The 19,323-nt window shown below is 40.7% G+C and overlaps 2 protein-coding genes across 3 annotated transcripts in view; one reads left to right on the forward strand and one right to left on the reverse strand.

Moving 5' to 3' along the window:
* The window catches only part of LOC109487967 (E3 ubiquitin-protein ligase FANCL-like), a 13,112-nt gene extending 7,864 nt beyond the window's left edge, over positions 1-5,248 (reverse strand). Inside the window, exons 1-6 of the mRNA XM_019792088.1 lie at positions 5,094-5,248; positions 4,912-4,970; positions 4,275-4,335; positions 3,892-3,948; positions 3,049-3,140; positions 205-301 (exon numbers count right to left, since the gene is read on the reverse strand). Coding sequence (XP_019647647.1) covers positions 205-301; positions 3,049-3,140; positions 3,892-3,948; positions 4,275-4,335; positions 4,912-4,970; positions 5,094-5,189 — 462 coding nt within the window. The 5' untranslated portion in view covers positions 5,190-5,248. The remainder of the gene's footprint in view (positions 1-204; positions 302-3,048; positions 3,141-3,891; positions 3,949-4,274; positions 4,336-4,911; positions 4,971-5,093) is intronic.
* Positions 5,249-9,686: 4,438 nt separating this feature from the next.
* On the forward strand, positions 9,687-19,323 carry LOC109487954 (GTP cyclohydrolase 1-like). 2 transcript variants are annotated; one of them, XM_019792074.1, is made up of 7 exons: positions 9,687-9,927; positions 10,925-11,158; positions 13,508-13,617; positions 15,551-15,606; positions 16,035-16,066; positions 17,336-17,420; positions 19,192-19,323. In XM_019792074.1, the coding sequence occupies exons 1-7, from the start codon at positions 9,762-9,764 to the stop codon at positions 19,316-19,318; spliced, it is 810 nt and encodes a 269-aa protein (XP_019647633.1). In that variant the 5' UTR covers positions 9,687-9,761; the 3' UTR covers positions 19,319-19,323. The 2 variants fall into 2 exon arrangements, with proteins under 2 accessions (XP_019647633.1, XP_019647632.1); XM_019792073.1 differs by lacking the exon at positions 13,508-13,617 and adding an exon at positions 12,905-13,014 and having other exon boundaries at positions 9,689-9,927.

The raw sequence follows: 19,323 nt of genomic DNA on the forward strand, positions 1-19,323 counted from the left end.
AAGGGTCTTGAATTGGATTAATGATTTTGGAAAATCCAAAATCATATCCAGTTGCTTGACAAACTGTTTTTTGCACCAAAAACGTCAGACAGTTTCCAAAATCATATCCAGTTGCTTGAGTAACTGCTTTTTGGTGTATCTTATTACCTGGATGTGTAACCTTCACCAACGTAACTGTTTCTTGGCCTCCCTTGTGTGACCTACCTGGTTGTGTAGGTTGATGGTGAGAATGTGCTCCCTCTGGCGGCTGTCTCTGCACTGCAGCTGCAGGCTTCTGAAGCTTGGGTCGATGTACGCAAGCCTGAAGAATGGAGTCGGTCACTTAGACACCAAAGATGGGTTCAGACCTATATGTAACAGTTAGGCCACACCAATTTACTGTAACAGTTAGGCCACACCAATTTGTTTCTCGGATTTTTCCAGGAAAAATATGGAGCGACAGGGCGAAATAAAAATGAAAAAAAAAACAGGCCAAGGCACCCCATGATAGCCAGAAATATTACGATATAAGCCATGAAGTCAACATATATACCGGGCTGGTTTATAAATAAAACAATTATATATTTTGAACTTTTAATGAAACAAAATTGCATTGTTACATTGAAAAACTTTAAGAATTAGGGAGAAAAGGACTGTCTTCAACTGTTGGGCCAAAATATTTCTTTCATTGAGCATTTTGCAAGTAATTTAGAACCGAAAAGGACTTTCATTTTGCAAATCAGAAAAAAATGGACAGGGCGATCCGAGAAGCAACAAATTAAATTGGTGTGGCCTTACTAATACTAATACTTCGTCCATACTGAATTCTTATCTTTATAACATCAACTATGGGCAAACATCTATCAAGATAAAATTCCTTGCAAAGAGTTGCAAAGATGGACTAGGGCAGAAAAATTTTGTCATGAAAGTTAATCTGTGTTGGTAGTTACATGTTTTAAGTTAAAACTTTTGGTCCAACACAACACATGTTGACGTCACACTTCAAAGAAGCGACGTGACAAGTTTCACTGGGTCAGTCTACTGAGGAAGACCAGAGTGACTGGTCGAAAGCTCTAGATGAGAGAACTTTTGGTGTTGGAACAAAAGTTTTAACTTTAAGCAGAAAAATTTTGTTTGCCTGCTCATGGTGGCAGGACTAACAGATACAAGAAGTCTCCAATGTCTTATTTACTTCATTTACTTAACAACAAATAATTGGAGTGGAAATCATTTATGTCTGGAAACAGACTAAAGATGTTGACTCTATGGCGTTCAGTTATGGAGCTCTGTTAGCTCAGGTGTTCTGTCTAGTTGCTTATAACAATTGTTTTAGATTTTGAATTTACCTCGGCGATGTAGTGCGAGTGAAATGTTTGTCTTTTCTAAAAAGATTATTTTCCTCCAACAACGCAACAATCAGTCGCTTAATAAGTTCCAATGCCTTTTACCGAAATTCATTCTTCCGGAAGACCTACAATTTGTTATGCTTCTAGGTTTCTTCCTGTTTTATTTGTATGTATGTAGATCTAGAGTTTCTGTATTATTTCAATGATGTACTGTACATGCGTTATATGGGTTTTTACCCGAAATCAGTTCAGGTTCAGTTCATCCTTCAATCAGGTGACACGATGTACTGCCTCCACAAGTTCCTGTCGCGCATGACAGAGGACAGTTCAGCACCGCCCAGCCCTATGTCCCCCTCTATCACCTTCTTCAGAGTTAAAGAAGGGCGACCGCGTCTCCGCTTTTCTGTTGGTGACCAGAGAAGTACCAACCCTGCCATTTCGTCGTGTCGCATGACATGACCGGCCAGCGACAGCCTACAGTTGCGGATGACTGTTGTAATCCTAGGCATATTCCCATAAAGTTGGTTGTTGGTCACGTGGCTCCTCCATGAAATGTTGAGGGCTGCACGAAGCAGGCGGGTGTAGTTCCCATCCAGAAGTTTACACAAGGATGCTGTCAGAGACCACGAGTCAGCTCCGTAGAGCAGGATTGACTCAACGCAGGTTTTAAAGACTTTTAGCTTGGTAGAGTTGGCTATTGGGGATTTCCACACTTTTGTTAGGGCATTAGAAGCCCCCCAAGCTTGCCCAATCCTACATTTCACATCATGGACTGTGTTACCATAACTGCCAAGGTATTTAAAGTCATCCACTTGCTCAATAGTAGAGCCATCACTAGACAGCAAGGCCTGGGGCCTTGTTGGAGGGTTAAGGTGCATAAATTTAGTCTTAAGTGCATTTAAATAAAGTCCAATATCCTGTGTGGCATGCTCTACCCTGTACAGAAACTCTTGAGCAGCTTTGATAGTGTCTTCTAGAAGACAAATATCGTCAGCAAAGTCAAGGTCAGGTAGCACCACTGCTGGGTGACGCGAGCTCTGTCTTCTCTTTAAAGTAATGCCGTCATGAGTTCTTACTGCTCTACGTAAGGCGTAGTCTAACACAACAATGAAAAGAAACGGAGCAAGGGGGTCACCCTGCAAGACGCCTGTATTGATGTTAAAGGTGTCTGTTTCTCCCTCGGGTGTGAGGACAGTAGCCTTAGTGTTGTCATACATAATCTTAATTGCGTTGACAATCTGCAGAGGAACACCATATGCCTGTAGGATCTTAAACATGGTGTCACGATTGATCGAGTCAAATGCTTTCTTAAAATCGATGAAGATAAGGACAGCTTCCTTCTGGTGGTTTCGAACTTCTTCAACGATTCGGCGGAAAGCGAGAATCTGGGCCGAGGTAGAGCGTGAAGGCCTGAAGCCATTCTGATTTGGGCGCAAAAGTTTGTCAATCACAGGACGGAGTCTATTTAGCAGGAGCCGATTGTACACTTTAGCTGCCACTTGGGACAGAAATAAAGAATGAATAAAATGAAATAAAGAATGAATAAAATGAATGAATGAATGAATGAATGAATGAATGAATGAATGAATGAATGAATGAATGAATGAATGAATGAATGAATGAATGAATGAATGAATGAATGAATGAATGAATGAATGAATGAATGAATGAATGAATGAATGAATGAATGAATGAATGAATGAATGATAGAGATGTTTCCCACCTGTCCCAGCCCAGCTGATCTATCTCCTGCACCAGCTGGCTGAAGTACTGGGGAGGGGGGCCCACAGACGACTGCTGGGACGACGTCTGTTCCTACAGGAAAATAACGCCACATTATGTACTTTACTTCTTACAGGTAGCCCCTCCCTCCCATACCCTACAAACTGCCGTATCTTTGATATTGTGTTCAACTATATTCATCAGTCTGGAAGATTTGACCAATCTCATTATTATGCTATAGGTATTGGTGCGCCAGCCACTTTCATTTTATGTTTATGTTATACTTTATGTCATCTTTATGTTTACTTTTGTATTATGTTTTATGAGCGGCGGATTCACATAAGCACAACAAGTGCTTCCTATCCAATGCTGAATAAATCCATGTGAATAAAATAAAAAATCCATGTGAATAAAAAATAAAAAAATTAGATTATAGCCTGGTTACCTACCGGTATTTTAGCTCCCGAGTCCTAACATCCGTGTCCATAATATCACCAGGGTCCATAATATCGCCACCTTGAGAAATAGTGTGCTTTAAGATATTTTTACTGCAACATACCATAGGTATGTACGTTTGATGTGTGAAGGAGTGCATACCAAAAGTATGTTGCAAATATAATCTTTAAGCACACTGTTTCTCAAGGTGGCGATATTATGGACCCTGGTGATATTATGGACACAGATGTTACATCCTCGCAAATAGGTCTGGACACGGTTGATTTAAAAGTTTAAAATAAAACTGAAATAAGTTTGGTAACCAATTAGATTACTAATTAGACCAATTAGAGGTAACTAACTATAAACTTTGCTATCCAAGAATGTACACTCAGTATTTTCCACATACCAGTAGGTTCTGTAACTCCACCAGAAAAGTAGTCAGGTCAGGACTCTGCTCTAGTCTCTGGAAAAAATTAGACAATTTATGAAATTTTTTGTTCATAGTGATACTTGTCTGCTTATAAGCATGTCCAATTAAAAAGGCATATTTTGTGCTTTACATCTTTGAAGGAAATACAAATTATGATGGAAAGTTAGAGAGAAGGTTTACTTCTGGGACAAAGCTACTCTCCAAGCAGAGATTTAGCCAGCCAAACTTTGGGTGGCATTAGCTTTAAGCTTGCACTAGATAAGCATCTAATAAAATCAAGTGGATACTGCCTTGCCAATCTGATACTGTCTTGCAGACTGGTAACCAAAAGATCTGATTGGAGATTACTTGAAACCCACCTGTTTGAATATGTCCTGCTTGTCTTGAAGTACAAGTTGGAGTCTCCAATCACAGTCTATCCTGCAAGTAGTGATTTTACAAACATTCAGATTACTCAGATGAATAAATAAACCTGTAAACCTGAAACATCTGAGATATATTATGAAAGACCAGGACAGATATGATTTTACTAGTTATAATTGGAACGGCCTCCACTTAATTTTGAGTCTTGTAGCTGTTTCTATGTTTCCTTGTCTGTGTATAGGAGAGGGCATCATCCAATGTATGTTCTGTGTATGTCAAGACTGTACTGACTTTGTGAGGATGTTACTTTTCAATGAAATACTACATGTAGCTAATTTTTCTGCTGCTTTGATGTGGACAAAGTGGTTTTCTACCCTATCCATTCAATTCCATGATTCTATTCAGCTTCTACAGACCCTATCCATTCAATTCCATGATTCTATTCAGCTTCCCCGTGAATGTTTCACCGCTAATTACAACCTCCAACAGTTTAAATCAAGGGTGAACAAATATCTGACCACGCAGTCATCACTGTAACCCAAAACATGTATTACTGAGTGGCTCTCATGAGCCTTGTTTTGAGGTGAATTCTGAAGTAAAGAAAAAAAAAGAAAAAAAAGAAAGAATAGGTACCTAGCTCTCTTCAGCTCCCTGGATGGAGGCAGCTGAATCCTCAGTCGATACTCCTTTCCCTGGACCACATACATATTACTGTTAATATCTACTATGTCAATAAAGGTTAGACATCCAGGTGTTGAGATACACAAGAAAACAGTTACTCAAGCAACTGGATAAATACACTGACATTGACCTACCCCAGCAGAGATGAAGCCATCATAGAGAGTTTGCTGAGTGTTCTGTGGCAGCAGCATGGGACAGACTGCTGAGGGCCTGCCTGGTCCTGAAAACATCTCTGTGGTACCACTTCCTGTAAGGTGGACTCTCACAGGTGGACCCTCCTGCAGGACTGCTGAATGAAGTGCTGAAAAAAGTACTAGTATTTTAAAACAAAATTGTATAACAGTCACAAAAGCAATATGTACACATGTATATGCATGTCAGCAGCATGGAGCAGACTGCTGAGGGTCTGCCTGGTCCTGAGAACATCTCTGTACCACTTCCTGTAAGGTGGACTCTCAGTCCTTAACCCTCCTGCATGCAGGACTGCCGAATAAAGTGCTGAAAAAAGTACTAGTATTAACAAAATTGTATAACAGTCTGTCACAAAAGCAATACGTATGTGCACGTCATTAGCCTGGGTGCCAAACCGCAGAGGGTCTCCCTGGTCCTGAGAACATGTTTGTGGCACCACTTAATCTCCAAGCAGATCCCTCTCGGTGGCAAAAAGACAGTATCAAATTGGCCATACAGTATCCATTAGCCAGAGAAGCTCCATGGTGGGGATCAGGACAACAAAAAAAACGGCCATATATAAAAAGGTAACGATCATTCTTCCCCACCATCTGCTTGGAGAGTAGTACCACTTCCCATGAGGTGGGCTCTCAGTGAGTCCTTCATCCTCCTGCAGGACTGCTGAAAGAATTACTAGTATTAACAAAATTGTAAAACAGTCACAAAAGCAATATGTACATGTATATGCATGTCAGTAGCATGGGGCAGACTGCTGAGGGCCTGCCTGGTCCTGAGTACATATCTGTGGTACCACTTCCTGTAAGGTGGACTCTCAGTCCTTAACCCTCCTGCAGGACTGCGGAAAAAAAGTACCAGTATTAACAAAATTGTTCTAACAGTCATAAAAGCAATATGTACATGTAACATCTGTGTCCATCATATCACCAGGGTCCATAATATCGCCACCTTGAGAAACAGTGTGCTTAAAGCTATTTTTACTGCAACATACTTTTGGTATGCACTCCTTCACACATCAAATATAACGTTACATACCAAAAGTATGTTGCAGTAAAAATATCTTTAAGCACACTATTTCTCAAGGTGGCGATATTATGGACCCTGGTGATATTATGGACACAGATGTTATATGCATGTCAGTAGCATGGGGCAGACTGCTGAAGGCCTGCCTTGTCCTGAGTATATATCTGTGGTACCAAAGGTGGGCTGTCAGTCCTCCGGTCTGCAATCTTCCTTCAGAACTGCTGAAAGCAGAGACATTTATGATTACAATGATTAGAGTTAAGTGTTCAAGGGTTGGGTGTGACAAGCTGTTCGGTGTAATGTAGCCAGCTGCCGCCACGCCGCGTGCCTTCGAAGCTGGCATGTTGTGCTGAAGAGCGGTTATACATGTACTGGGTATATAGACACAGAAGCTGCTGTGTTACACCAAAGTGCGGTTAGATGTATATCTGCTATACAGATACAGAAGCTGGTGTGTTACACCAAAGGGCAGTTATACTGGCTATACAGATACAGAAGCTGGTGTGTTACGCCGAAGGGCGGTTATACCGGCTATACAGATACAGAAGCTGGTGTGTTACGCCAAAGGGCGGTTATACCAGTTATACAGATACAGAATGATACACTATCGTATAACATGCCAAACAGCAAAGTTCTTAATTCACAACCACTTGTTAAACAAGAGCCGACATTTCAGTGACTGTCTGTCGTCTTCTTTAGGACACATCTAATGACTGCTGATGAAAATGACAGACTTGTTAAACAAGTGGTTGTGATTAAAGAACTTAGATATTCAATATTGTTTGCAAACCTGATGAAATTATTTACAAATATAATAGTCTGTGACAAAAGCAATATATATCATGCACGTCATTAGCCTGGGTGCTAGAGAGTCTTTTTGGTTGGAACTTTAGAAACTAGTAGTATTGGTTTACTAGCCTCTACCAGGCTTCAGAAGCTGCTGGAAAGGGTTAATGTTGGAGTAACATGCCAGACTGGTTACTCTGATGTAAGGAGTCGGATCAGACGAAGCTGACGTCCCCGCTGTATTGGCCGGTGGGACGACAGAAAGGACCACGAGACTCAGCAGATCCCCGTTCTCAGATTTTATTGCAAGAGCATGCCGGTAGCCAGGGGGGTTCGGGGGTTCGGAAGAACCCCCCCACAAGGCTCAAAGGTCCACTTTTTGGTCCACTTTTTATGTAAAGGTCCACTTTTTGGTCCACTTTTTATGTAAAGGTCCAAGATTTTTCTTGAAAAGATGGACTGGAATCGTAGAAAAACTGCTCCCTTTGTCATTGAATAAAAATTTATCTCTGATTTTTTCTTGGAAATCCTCTCAAAAATGTTCATTTTTCAAAATTTTCCGGGGGAGCATGCCCACGGACCCCCCTAGGAAGCTCGCGCCAAAGGTCGAATACCGTTTTTCTTCTTTAGACCGGGAACGGTTAACCGTTCTGAAACGTTTTCCCTGGCCAAAACCCCTTAACGTTTCTAGTCTAAAGTGGGCCTAACTCATACCATATGGAAAACTCTCTGCTCTTTATGGAATCTGCCACTAGTTGGACAGGGGGTATGGGGGGTGTTCTACTAACTGACCTAAAATACATAACAGACAGCCTGGTAAAGGCTATATTGTTCGTCCGTCGTAGTCGACGATGACCAATGAACATCACATCAGGTCTTGTGTGTCCGGCTGTGGCTCACAAGTCCTATACGGGCTCTGAAGGTTCTGCCACAGGTGAACGTGAGAGAGGAGAGTGGAGGGATGATGATGATGATGAGACTGAATCAAATACTGCGGCAAATGTGATGCAATGTGGGGGTGACATAGCCTCTAACAGGCTTTGGGAGGTGGCTGGAAAGAGTACAAATCGGCCAAATAGAGAGATAACATGCCAAGGGAGTTACCCGGATGCTGCAAACTGTACTCTCCAGCAGACCAACTTCCCTGGCATGCTATCTCTCTAGTATTTGGCCAACTTCTACTCTTTCCTGCCACTTTCCAAAGCCTGGTAGAGGCTAGGGTCGATATCTTATACTACAGTAAGGCCATGTTGATTTGATTATATGGATGACATCCTCCGGGATCCCCAAAACTGATGCGCGCGTGCGAATAAAAAAAAAGTTTTGCAAAAAAAAAAGTTGTTTTCATAATGAAATCTACGTGGTCATGAGGGTTGAACAAATGGGACAGAATATGGTTTGGCGAATAATCTAATCTTCAAGTTCATTTCCTTACAATTTCGTCTTTTTTCGTTTAATTTTGGCATTCTATGACCTTGGTATAGTTTTTACTTATTCTTTTGTAACTTACGGTATATTTTTGCTCATTTTGCAACTGTTTTGTACGATTTACAGTATGGTTGAAAACTTTTTTTTTTGGGAAACGGCCGAAAATTCATGCGCGCGCGGATGTCATCCATATAATCAAATCAACATGGCCTAATAGCAATAACCGCTCTGCATGGGAAATACTGTCAATGGTCCTCCATCCCTCACCCAACATCTCAAGAGTTGCGTTCTACTTCTAGTCTAGAGCAATTTTCTTGCAATCCAAAAGTCAACCATAATTTAACCTGAAGATGGCCTGTGCCACACGCACTTAATCTCCAAGCAGATCCTAGGGTGGCAAAATACAGTATAAATATTAGCCAGACAGTATCCATTTGGCACCCAACCCATTTCACTGACAAATGGATACTGCCTGGTTAAAATATACACATGTGGATACTGCCTGGGCAATTTGATACCCATCTCACAGTGTCTCAAATTTAACGTTATACTTATAGCTGCATGCATGGGCCACCAAAACATCTGCTTGGAGATTAACATCCGTGTCCATAATATCACCAGGGTCCAAAATATCGCCACCTTGAGAAACAGTATATTTTTACTGCAACATACTTTTAGTATGCTCTCCTTCACACATCAAATGTACATACCTAGGGTATGTACCATATCTTTATTAAAGCACACTGTTTCTCAAGGTGGCGATATTATGGACCCTGGTGATATTATGGACACAGATGACGTGCGTTCTGACGTGAAAACCGCAACCTGTAGTCCCGCAGGAGGTTTTGGGAAGATCGTGGGAAGCAGAAATTACGGCGTACCGGGTAATTGGGCGATCTGAATCACTGTAAATATGCCCGCACGTCAACGAGTGCCTTTCATGTTGACATCCTTTGCCCTTGCGGATGAGAAGGTCAGCACGATTTTTCGCGCCACGCATATCGGACTCGACCAAATTTGTAGGGGTAACATCCTTTTTGTTTGCAATTTTTATTTCCATTCAAAATAGTCTAAAGGGAGTATAATATGCATACTGGTTAGTAAAATTTGTATACTTTACTGGTAGTAATAATATTTTTAAACATTTTTTGCTATTTTACGGTCATAATTAAACTTATGAAAAAGTATTTTACATCGCAAGTGGACTTTACGTTGTGGGCGTGGCCCATGACGTCAAGCCTGGTCAAAGGTTAGCTAATAGTTCACAAGATTGGCACAAGACGAGCAAGAAGACAACAACCTCGACCAACAACAAAATATATCGTTCAGAAACATTTTCGCGCTGGTAAAAACGTTCTTTACGGGTACAGGGAAACATGTCGGTCGTGAACGGACCCACCGCCGATGCAGACGATGTGATTTTCGGCGACGTCGCTTCGCTGAAAAGCCGAGTGCGATCCCACACCGACCCGGGTAGAAAACCCATCGGGAAAGACGACGGAGACACCACCGAGGACTCCCAGAATGGCGACGGGGGACGAGGTATATCTGTATCTCACTATCTGTATCAGGCACTTAGCAGGCACGCGGCGCGGCGGCAGCTAGCTATATCACACTTTCATTTATAGATCTTTAACATGCAGTTTGGAATACTTTGCCACATGAGGTTCAAGCAGCAACTAAGAGTAGGTTTAGGCAGGAGTTGTTAGAGCACATGTTGATCGGCACTGTGATGTTACTTTTAAATGTTGAGTTAAATGTTGTATGTAAATAATGTTGTAATTCTGATGTAGTGTATTTGTACTATTGTAGTGTACTTGTACTATTGTTAAGTTACTGTACTTTAACTCCAGGAAGATTAGCTACATAGTATTACTTGATTTTGTACCATTATGTCTTGTGTGTCGCTAATGGAGTTTAATAAAGCACATAAGGCCACACCAATTTAATTTCTTGGTTAACGGATTTTTCTAGAAAAATAATGGAGCGGGCGGGCGAAAAAAAAATAAAAATAAAAACAGGCCTAGGCATCCTATTATTGCCCAAAATGGTACGATAGGAGCCATGAAGTCAACACACCGTGCTCGTTCAAAATTTAAACAGTGAATTTTGAACCTTTAATGATACCATTGCATTAAAAGATGGAATAACTGTAACAACTAGGACGAAAAGGACTGTTTTCAACTATTCAGGGCAAAATATGAGTAGTTTGCAGTTGATTCTAAATTATTTTTATTTTTATTTGCAAATCAGAAAAAAATGAAGCGGCGAATCCGTTAACCAAGAAATTAAATTGGTGTGGCCTAAAGCACACACACTGAACGACTTGTTACACTCAATCTTTGCACATTTAATATTTGCAGGAGTTGTTTAAAGCTTTCTACTACCTGGTAGTGATAATGCCCCAACTGTGCTTGGTGGCAATGAGTTCCAGTCTACGATAGTTCTGGGGAAATACGAGTTTTTGTAACACCTCAATTCTTGGTTGATAACTCTGATATTTAAACTGAAGATATGGCTGTTTCTTGTTCTTTTCTAGGCAGAGGGAGGCCGCCGCTAGCCAGGGTCCAGTCCTCGCGAGATATCGACATCGTCGAGCGAACGCGTTCCGTGGACCAGATGAATCGGGCGCTCCCCGACATGGAGGCGGCGTACCACACGATTCTAAGCAGCGTGGGGGAAGAGCCGACCCGCCAGGGCCTGTTAAAAACACCCAGCCGAGCGGCCAAAGCTCTCATGTACTTCACTAAGGGCTACCAGGAGGACCTACAAGGTTAGACACAAATCTTTTTTTTTAACTTTAATGATACCATTGCATTGAAAGATGGAATAACTGTCTGTAACAACTATGATGAAAAGGACTGTTTTCAACTGTTCAGGGCAAAATATTGAGCATTTTGCAGTTGATTCTGAATTTTTATTTTTATTTGCAAATCAGAAAAAAAATGAAGCGGGCAAATCCGTTAACCAAGAAATTAAATTGGTGTGGCCTTAGATTAGCCGTTACGTACCAGTAGTTGCTATGCTACCTCGTAGTAATAAAGTTTATTATTATTGGTAGATAGGTTAGAGTAGCCGTTATGTACCAGTAGTTGCTATAGTTTGTACCTTGTTAATTATTTTTATCCAAGGAGTTTAAAAGTCCTTAAATTTAAAGCTCCTTGTTTTTATCAAACCTGTCAGAAGTTATGTCAGGAGTGCTCAGGAAACCTGTTTTTAAAATGATTTGTTGTTGTTGACCTATGATATATATATGGCAGTCGAACAAAGTTTTGGCCCTTGGCAGCAAGCATGCCCAAGCAGATCCTAGGGTGCCATAAGACAGTATCAAATTGGCCAGGCAGTATCCTGGTACTGTCTTATGCCACCCTAGGATCTGCTTGAAGATTAGTGGTGACTTGAGCTTGCATGTTGTAGGAAGTTTTCTTTTCTTTTCTTTAAGTTTACAGGCCCCTGGGGGTGTGTCACAGTTTAATCATGTGACAATATTGTTCCACTCAGCCATGCATGAGCTTTAGTCTATATGATGATATCATGCCCGTAGCCAGGGGGGGTTTGGGGGGTTCGGAAGAACCCCCCCACAAGGCTCAAAGGTCCACTCTTTGGTCCACGTTTTATCTAAAGGTCCAAGATTTTTCTTTAAAAGATTCTGGACTGATTCGTATCACCAGCGAAGCTGGAATCGTAGGAAAACGGCTCACTTTGTCATTGAAAAAAGTTATCTCTGATTTTTTCTTTGAAATCCTCTAAAAAAACGCAGGAAATGCCATTTCAGAAGGTCCATTTTTCAAAATTTCCCGGGGGAGCATGGACCCCCCTGGGAACCTCGCGCTTTTGGCAGTGGGAAGAACCCCCCCATTCAAATTCCTGGCTCCTTGAAAACCACTTGACATGCTTCTGATTTTATGCCTCCTGGCAACTGGCGACACGTTACAAATATCACATTGAAACCCTCAGTATTCAGCCAAGGAGGTTTAATGTAACCTCCTTGATTGAACAAGGCCACACTGACATGACATTGGCGCAGAAGTCAAAAGTTTTCACACAAATCTCGAAAGTGACATGCAGACAATCTTTTTGAAACATTGATTTCTGCAAAAAATGGATCAGCATCAATTCAGAGATGAGCAACCTGTTAAACAGGTATCCAGGTAATCATAAAATGAAGGCCAGGTTTTCACTGGCATTGTTTACCACAGTCACTAAAAGGCCATAAAGAGGGCATGCAATTGCTTTGATTGTTTTAAAAAAGGAAGACAAGTGAGTGATTTTGTGTACAGCTGAAATTGGGGATAAGACAACTTCATTATACACATGAATTTTTATTTCTTTTGTTTAGGGCAATTATTTTAGTTGTGGTTAAGACTATGCCAAATTTGCCATCAAATACCTCAGTGTCTCTTTATCTCACAAACACATTAACTAATAGTTGTCTACTACTTTGAAAGATGTCTCTATTAAGTAAAACATTTTGTTCTCTAGTGCTTGGAGGATGTTTGATGCCATCTATGCTTTGCAGGTATCCTGAATGATGCGGTGTTCGATGAAGACACAGATGAAATGGTGATAGTAAGGGACATTGAGATGTTCTCCATGTGTGAGCATCATTTGGTGCCCTTCATTGGAAAGGTACTTGTGAGTGACATATGACAACATTGCCTGCATATTCCTGAACAGCTTTCTACTACTAAATTGGTGCTTCACTAAGTAAATACTGTGTGATTTTACAATTGAGAATGTGAAAGAGAGTCTGAATAATCATGCATGCAACAGGTGAACTGGCATATTACTTCGCCAGTTTTAAAAATTCTTTGAAAGAAAGACTTTGTTTAAATGCATTCACAAATTGTTTGGGAAATGATATGTGGATTTGGTCTATATTTTTGCCACATTTCAGTTTCAGGCCACTCTTTCTTTTCTTTGTTAAATCAAGAAGAACAATAACAGTGATAGCCTAGAGTCCGGTTTTGCTAGCTTTATTCTGCTCCCAAAAAATCTGCTGCCCAGCAAGACAGGACTCCAGGCTACAACAGTGTTACTCAAGCATCACGTAAGAAGGCTGTTCAGGTTCTGCTTTTTAACTTGCTTGCTTGTAAACTGCCGCTTGTGTTGATTTTTCCAGAGGTAGTGTCTGACGCGATATTTGATGAGGACTGTGACAACATGGTTATAGTGCGCGATATTGAGTTGTTCTCGCTATGCGAGCATCACCTGGTCCCATTCATGGGCAAGGTTAGAGAGCCGTTTCTTTGGGGACAGAGGCGGGGAAAACCTAACACTGGTGCTGGTGGTAAGGTGAAAGACTGTAGAAATTAGCCAATTAGATATTCTCCAAGCAGAGGTTTTGGTTTTGGCTTATTTCTGGCATGATTTTAGGCTTTTTTATGGTATGAAAAATACAGTGCAAGAAAGAAAACTACATAGAAAAGGCTAAAACACACCAAAAAAGTGCAAAAAAGTAGCGAAAACCCAAACCTTATAGCTTGGGGAGTACCAAATAGACAGATAACTTGCCAGGGGGGAGTTACAAATGTAGTCTGCTAACAGAGTACTAGTACAGTTTTCATTCAGGGTGGAAAATATTTAAATCCTTTAGTTGGCCAAGTCCCCTTGGTTCTTATCTGTGTATTTGGTGAATTTCTACTCTTTCCAGCCACTTCTAAAGCCTGGCAGAGGCTAGTGGTAAGGGTGTATGACGTTTGTCTGTCTCCTAAAACACGGCAAAAGGGCAATATTGTTTTAGGGGTGAATGGGGACATGTTATCTTTGAATTAAGATCAGACTGTAGGGCTCGAAATACTGGGTGCACCCAAATTTGGAGCTGTGCACCCAATTGTTTTTCCGTGGGTGCACTGGTCAGGTGCGCCCAAATAACTTTGTAGGTATTTTATACATATTGAATGTATAATTTTGATGATGATGAAATGTATAATACAATACAGGATATCCTTGGCATCTAAGTGGCAGAAAAATGATAACATCTTTGATGTAGTACTTGTTTAAGATTTTGAAGTTAGCTTCCAATTTCAGATTCAAGCTCAGAAGAGGAGCAGTAAGATCTGTAATTAGGTTTTGTTTTATAGGGTGCACCCAGAAAATTTTTTGTGCAACTATTTTTTTTTGGTTGGGTGCACCAGTGCACCTATTCCCCAAAAATGAATTTTGAGCCCTGGACTGTATTTGTATTCTTACCAACAAGACCTCAATGTAACTAAGGTTTTGTTGTATTTAATAAGTATCAAAGTGCAGGAAGTTCTTGGAAAAGCAACTTTTAACAGGTGGTTAAGTGCATTTAAACAGGGAATGTCAGATGGCAATGTGTACTTACCTAATGGCCAAGAAAAACATGAGACTTTTTAATGCTTTAGAAATTGGCCTTCCCTCTTTAATGATACTGTTAGCATTGTGCTGTATTTAATGGCTGAAAACTATGTCATTAGGTCTGTGTGTCAGAGTTCTGGCATTAGAACACCTGTAAAGGGTTTCTGGTTTTACTATTGGTCAACAGAATAAAGTACACATGTTTGATCATCCAGGTTTTACCATAACAACAGCACATGTTCCAAATTCTCTGGATTAGGCCACACCAATTTAATTTCTTGGTTAATGGATTTTTCTAGAAAAAAATGGAGCGGGCGGGCGAAAAAAAATAAAAACAGGCCTAGGCATCCTATTATGGCCCAAAATGGTATGATATGAGCCATGAAGTTAACACACCAGGCTGGTTCAAAATTTAAACAATGAATTTTGAACTTTTAATGATACCACTGCATTGAAACGTGGAATAACTGTAACAACTAGGAAGAAAAGGACTGTTTTCAACTGTTCAGGGCAAAATATGAGCATTTTGCAGTTGATTCTGAAGTTTTATTTTTATTTGCAAATCAGAAAAAAAATAAAGCGGGCGAATCCGTTAACCAAGAAATTAAATTGGTGTGACCTTAGGATTATAATTTTACAAGCTACTCATGAAGCAACTATGTATACAACTTCTATTGACATACCATATAGAATTTGTGGTACTTCTTTTGCCATGATCCATGGTGATGAATAATAGGTTTTGAAGATGGTGCACCATATACATGATGTAGCAGATGGTACTGTGTACTGATACTGAATACAAAGCCAGTTGTGCGTATTTCACCTACATCTCTTTGTCTTACAGGTTTCAGTGGGATATCTACCAAACAAAAAGGTGCTTGGACTGAGTAAAATTGCCAGGTAGGCAAGAGACTTGAAACGTCATTATTAAACTTAGCAAAAAGATTATTTGAAGTTGTTTTTTTTCACAATCTTGTACAGATGACAAGGTTAGCCAAATACTGTATGAGCTCAGTATGAGAGTGAGAATAACTTAGAGGTGATACAATCAAGGAGGTTAAATACAAGTACAAATGATAACTGTCTGTTTCAAGCATTTTCAACAAGTTCACAGAAAACAAAGGCTCATAAAGCAAGCTTATCACTCACAAGTTTTGGATCTTTGTATTGCTTTTCATTATACTTAAAAGGGAATGGATGTCTGTTTCTGAAAACTACTGTGATGATGATTTTTGTTTTTTTATACTATCATGAAAGTTCATCTGTGTTGGTAGTTACATGTTTAGAGTTAAAACTTTTGTTTCAACACAAAAAATTCTCTCTTTCAGAATAGTGGAGATGTACAGTAGGAGATTACAAGGTAGGCAACTTGAGAGATTCATGATTGAAACATACCAGTAGCTCTTCAGTTTTAACACACAAGAGCACACTGAAGCAGCCATTTGGCTACCAATACTCTATTGGATATGGTATTTGGCATCCGGGAGAAGGTTAACTTTTACTTCAGGAAAAAATACAGGAATGCCAAAATGCACTCCAAAATAGCTGAAAGAAGATATAATAATAATAATAATACTGGTTTATATTATATATATTATTGTAGATATATTATTGTGTCATACTTGTAGTAGTTTGATTATCCATGATAGTTATTCCATAATTATTCCATCTGACTGTGTATTAAGTTATTTAGATCTAATAGCTGTAAAAGACCATGTGTTATTATTAATTTTCTTCCTGTACTAGTGTTGCTTTAATTGGTCAATATCTTTTCTTTTATTTGTGTATTCTGTTGTAATCCTGTTTTTGGATCCGTAGTATAAAGATCTGTGGTAGAGAGAGATATGTGTTATCTTTTGTGTTATTGTTGTGTTTATTTGTTATTTTGTGAAATGATCAATTAACTAGGATGGACAAGAATAAAAGAAGATAGGTCATCAGTGTTGACATGCCAAAAAGCAGTTACTCAAGCAACTGGATATGATGTTGGAAACGGTCAGACGTTCCAGCTAGTATCCACTAGCTTTCGTCAGTGACTGAGAGACCAGAGGAGAAAGGCAGGTTTATAATATATAAGCACAAAATCGTTTCCAAAATCATATCCAGTTGCTTGAGTAACTGCTTTTTGGCGTATCGTATCACCTGGATGCCTAACCTTCATCGACGTAGTGTTGAGACATGTTTTGTTTCTGTGTTCACGGTACCGCCGTACCGGTATATTGATGCAGCGGTATTGACTGTACAATGAAGCAAATCCTGTTCCATCATGAAAGTTCATCTGTGTTGGTAGTTACATTTTTAAAGTTAAAACTTTTGCTCCAACACAAAAAAGTTCTCTCATCTAGAGCTTTCGACCAGTCACTCTGGTCTTTCTCAGTAGACTGACCCAGTGAGGATTGTCATGTGGATTCTTTGAAGTGTGACGTCAACACTGGGTCAAAGGTATCTGGTAGACGATGTCGACCCCCGTCGCGGTTCAATGTAGGGTGATGAGCCCTGATGTATACTTCACTGGGTCAGTCTACTGAGGAAGACCAGAGTGACTGGTCAAAAGCTCTAGATGAGAGAATTTTTTGTGTTGGACCAAAAGTTTTAACTTTAAACAAATCCTGTTCCATGTATTTCACAGTTCAGGAGCGGCTGACGAAGCAGATTGCCCTGGCCCTGAGCGAGGCCATCCAGCCTGCTGGGGTGGCAGTCGTGTGTGAAGCAACGTAAGTCACCAAGTCTCTAATCATAGTATCGGTATAGCCAGTATAACCACCCTTCAGCATAACACACCAGCTTCTGTATCTGTGTAGCTGGTATAACTGTCCTTCGGCATAACACACCAGCTTCTGTATCTGTGTAGCCGGTATAACCGCCCCTCGGCGTAACACACCAGCTTCTGTATCTGTATAGCCAGTATAACCACCCTTCCAGCATAATACACCAGCTTCTGTATCTGTAGTAGCCGGTATAACTAGCCCTTCAGCATAACACACCAGCTTCTGTATCTGTGTAGCCGGTATAACCGCCCCTCGGCGTAACACACCAGCTTCTGTATCTGTATAGCCAGTATAACCACCCTTCAGCATAATACACCAGCTTCTGTATCTGTGTAGCCGGTATAACTGCCCTTCAGCATAACACACCAGCTTCTGTATCTGTGTAGCCGGTATAACCGCCCCTCGGCGTAACACACCAGCTTCTGTATCTGTATAGCCAGTATAACCACCCTTCAGCATAATACACCAGCTTCTGTATCTGTATAGCCGGTATAACCGCCCTTCGGCGTAACACACCAGCTTCTGTATCTGTATAGCCGGTATAACCACCCTTCGGCGTAACACACCAGCTTCTGTATCTGTATAGCCGGTATAACCGCCCTTCAGCATAACACCCCAGCTTCTGCATCTGCCAGAAACCTAGGTGGTTTTTAAAGGGCCTACCCCAAACAAAGGTAACTATGATACAAAACATATTTGAATTAAACATCAAGATCTAGATAATGAAATGATTGGTTAATTAAACAAAATCAAGACACAGAAATGATTATAAGCAGTCTACTCTGGTGGAGGTGTTTAAAATGCACTACATGGACACACAGAGATCTGCCTGTGTTGACAGGTCGGGGCAAAGATCATGCCTTGGAGGCTTGTTGTCTGACAGGTGACCTCTTCACCCTTGCCCTGATAGGGAAGATATGCTGCTGACTATCAACACTCCAACTTAGCCTAGGTGCCAGACGCTGGCGTTCATAAGCGATAGATTTTTTTGTGGAAAGAAGCCCTAATGTCCGCTACTGTATCCGCCGCACAACCCCAGGCTCCCCCAAACCCAATATCTTTCACGCCAGCGAGGAGATAATTAGAGCCAGGGCGCAAATCGGGGTCGGCGGGGCGTGTGGCTTTCCCTGGCCGAGGGATTATCTCTCACTCACAGTAGGGGATGGCACCCATGACTATGATCTCCCTACACCTTGTCATGATGCACTAAGAGAGCAGAAGAGAAGCAAATCAGGAAAAAAAACAGTAACTGTTGCATTTGACTGTTCAGCAATAGCCGAAGCTTTATGGCTGATATCATTTAGAATTTTATCATGGTCAATGTTGACTGAAGGATGTTCCGACGAAACTTCCCTGTACGTAGGCTTTAGTTAAAAGAAATCATATTATATCCGACTCAAGCAACTGATGTACACTCTAGTTTATACAGTCATATATAAAAACTTAAGACATGTACATTATCATGTAAGCCATGTTCCATATATATATACATGTACATGTACTATATTACCTTTTCAAATAGAATAATGTTATTTTCGATACATAGAACTTGTAGGTAACGTTGTTAATACTGTAGACGTGAGAGTAGATGCTAGCTAGATATGTAGTACTGAAGAGTTTGCCATGCATTGTACCCGTTACAATTGTTGTGCAATAAAGATTGACTTGACTATATATATATATATTATATGTCCTAACTTATTTCTGAACTCCTCAGGCACATGTGCATGGTGATGCGTGGGGTTCAGAAACTCAACAGCAAGACGGTCACCAGTTGCATGCTGGGAGTGTTCCGAGAAGACCCCAAGACGAGGGAAGAGTTCCTGACCTTGGCGAGGGGATGAGAAGG

This window comes from Branchiostoma belcheri, unplaced genomic scaffold (assembly GCF_001625305.1).
Source record: "Branchiostoma belcheri isolate BF01 breed outbred unplaced genomic scaffold, Haploidv18h27 scaffold90, whole genome shotgun sequence".
Classification (NCBI taxonomy): domain Eukaryota; kingdom Metazoa; phylum Chordata; class Leptocardii; order Amphioxiformes; family Branchiostomatidae; genus Branchiostoma; species Branchiostoma belcheri.

Coding starts and splice junctions, on each gene's coding strand:
- LOC109487954 (XM_019792074.1), top strand. CDS start 9,762: ATGTCGGTCGTGAACGGACCCACCGCCGATGCAGACGATGTGATTTTC. Junction 9,928..10,924: donor GAATGGCGACGGGGGACGAG/GTATATCTGTAT, acceptor GTTCTTTTCTAG/GCAGAGGGAGGCCGCCGCTA. Junction 15,607..16,034: donor GGACTGAGTAAAATTGCCAG/GTAGGCAAGAGA, acceptor TCTCTCTTTCAG/AATAGTGGAGATGTACAGTA.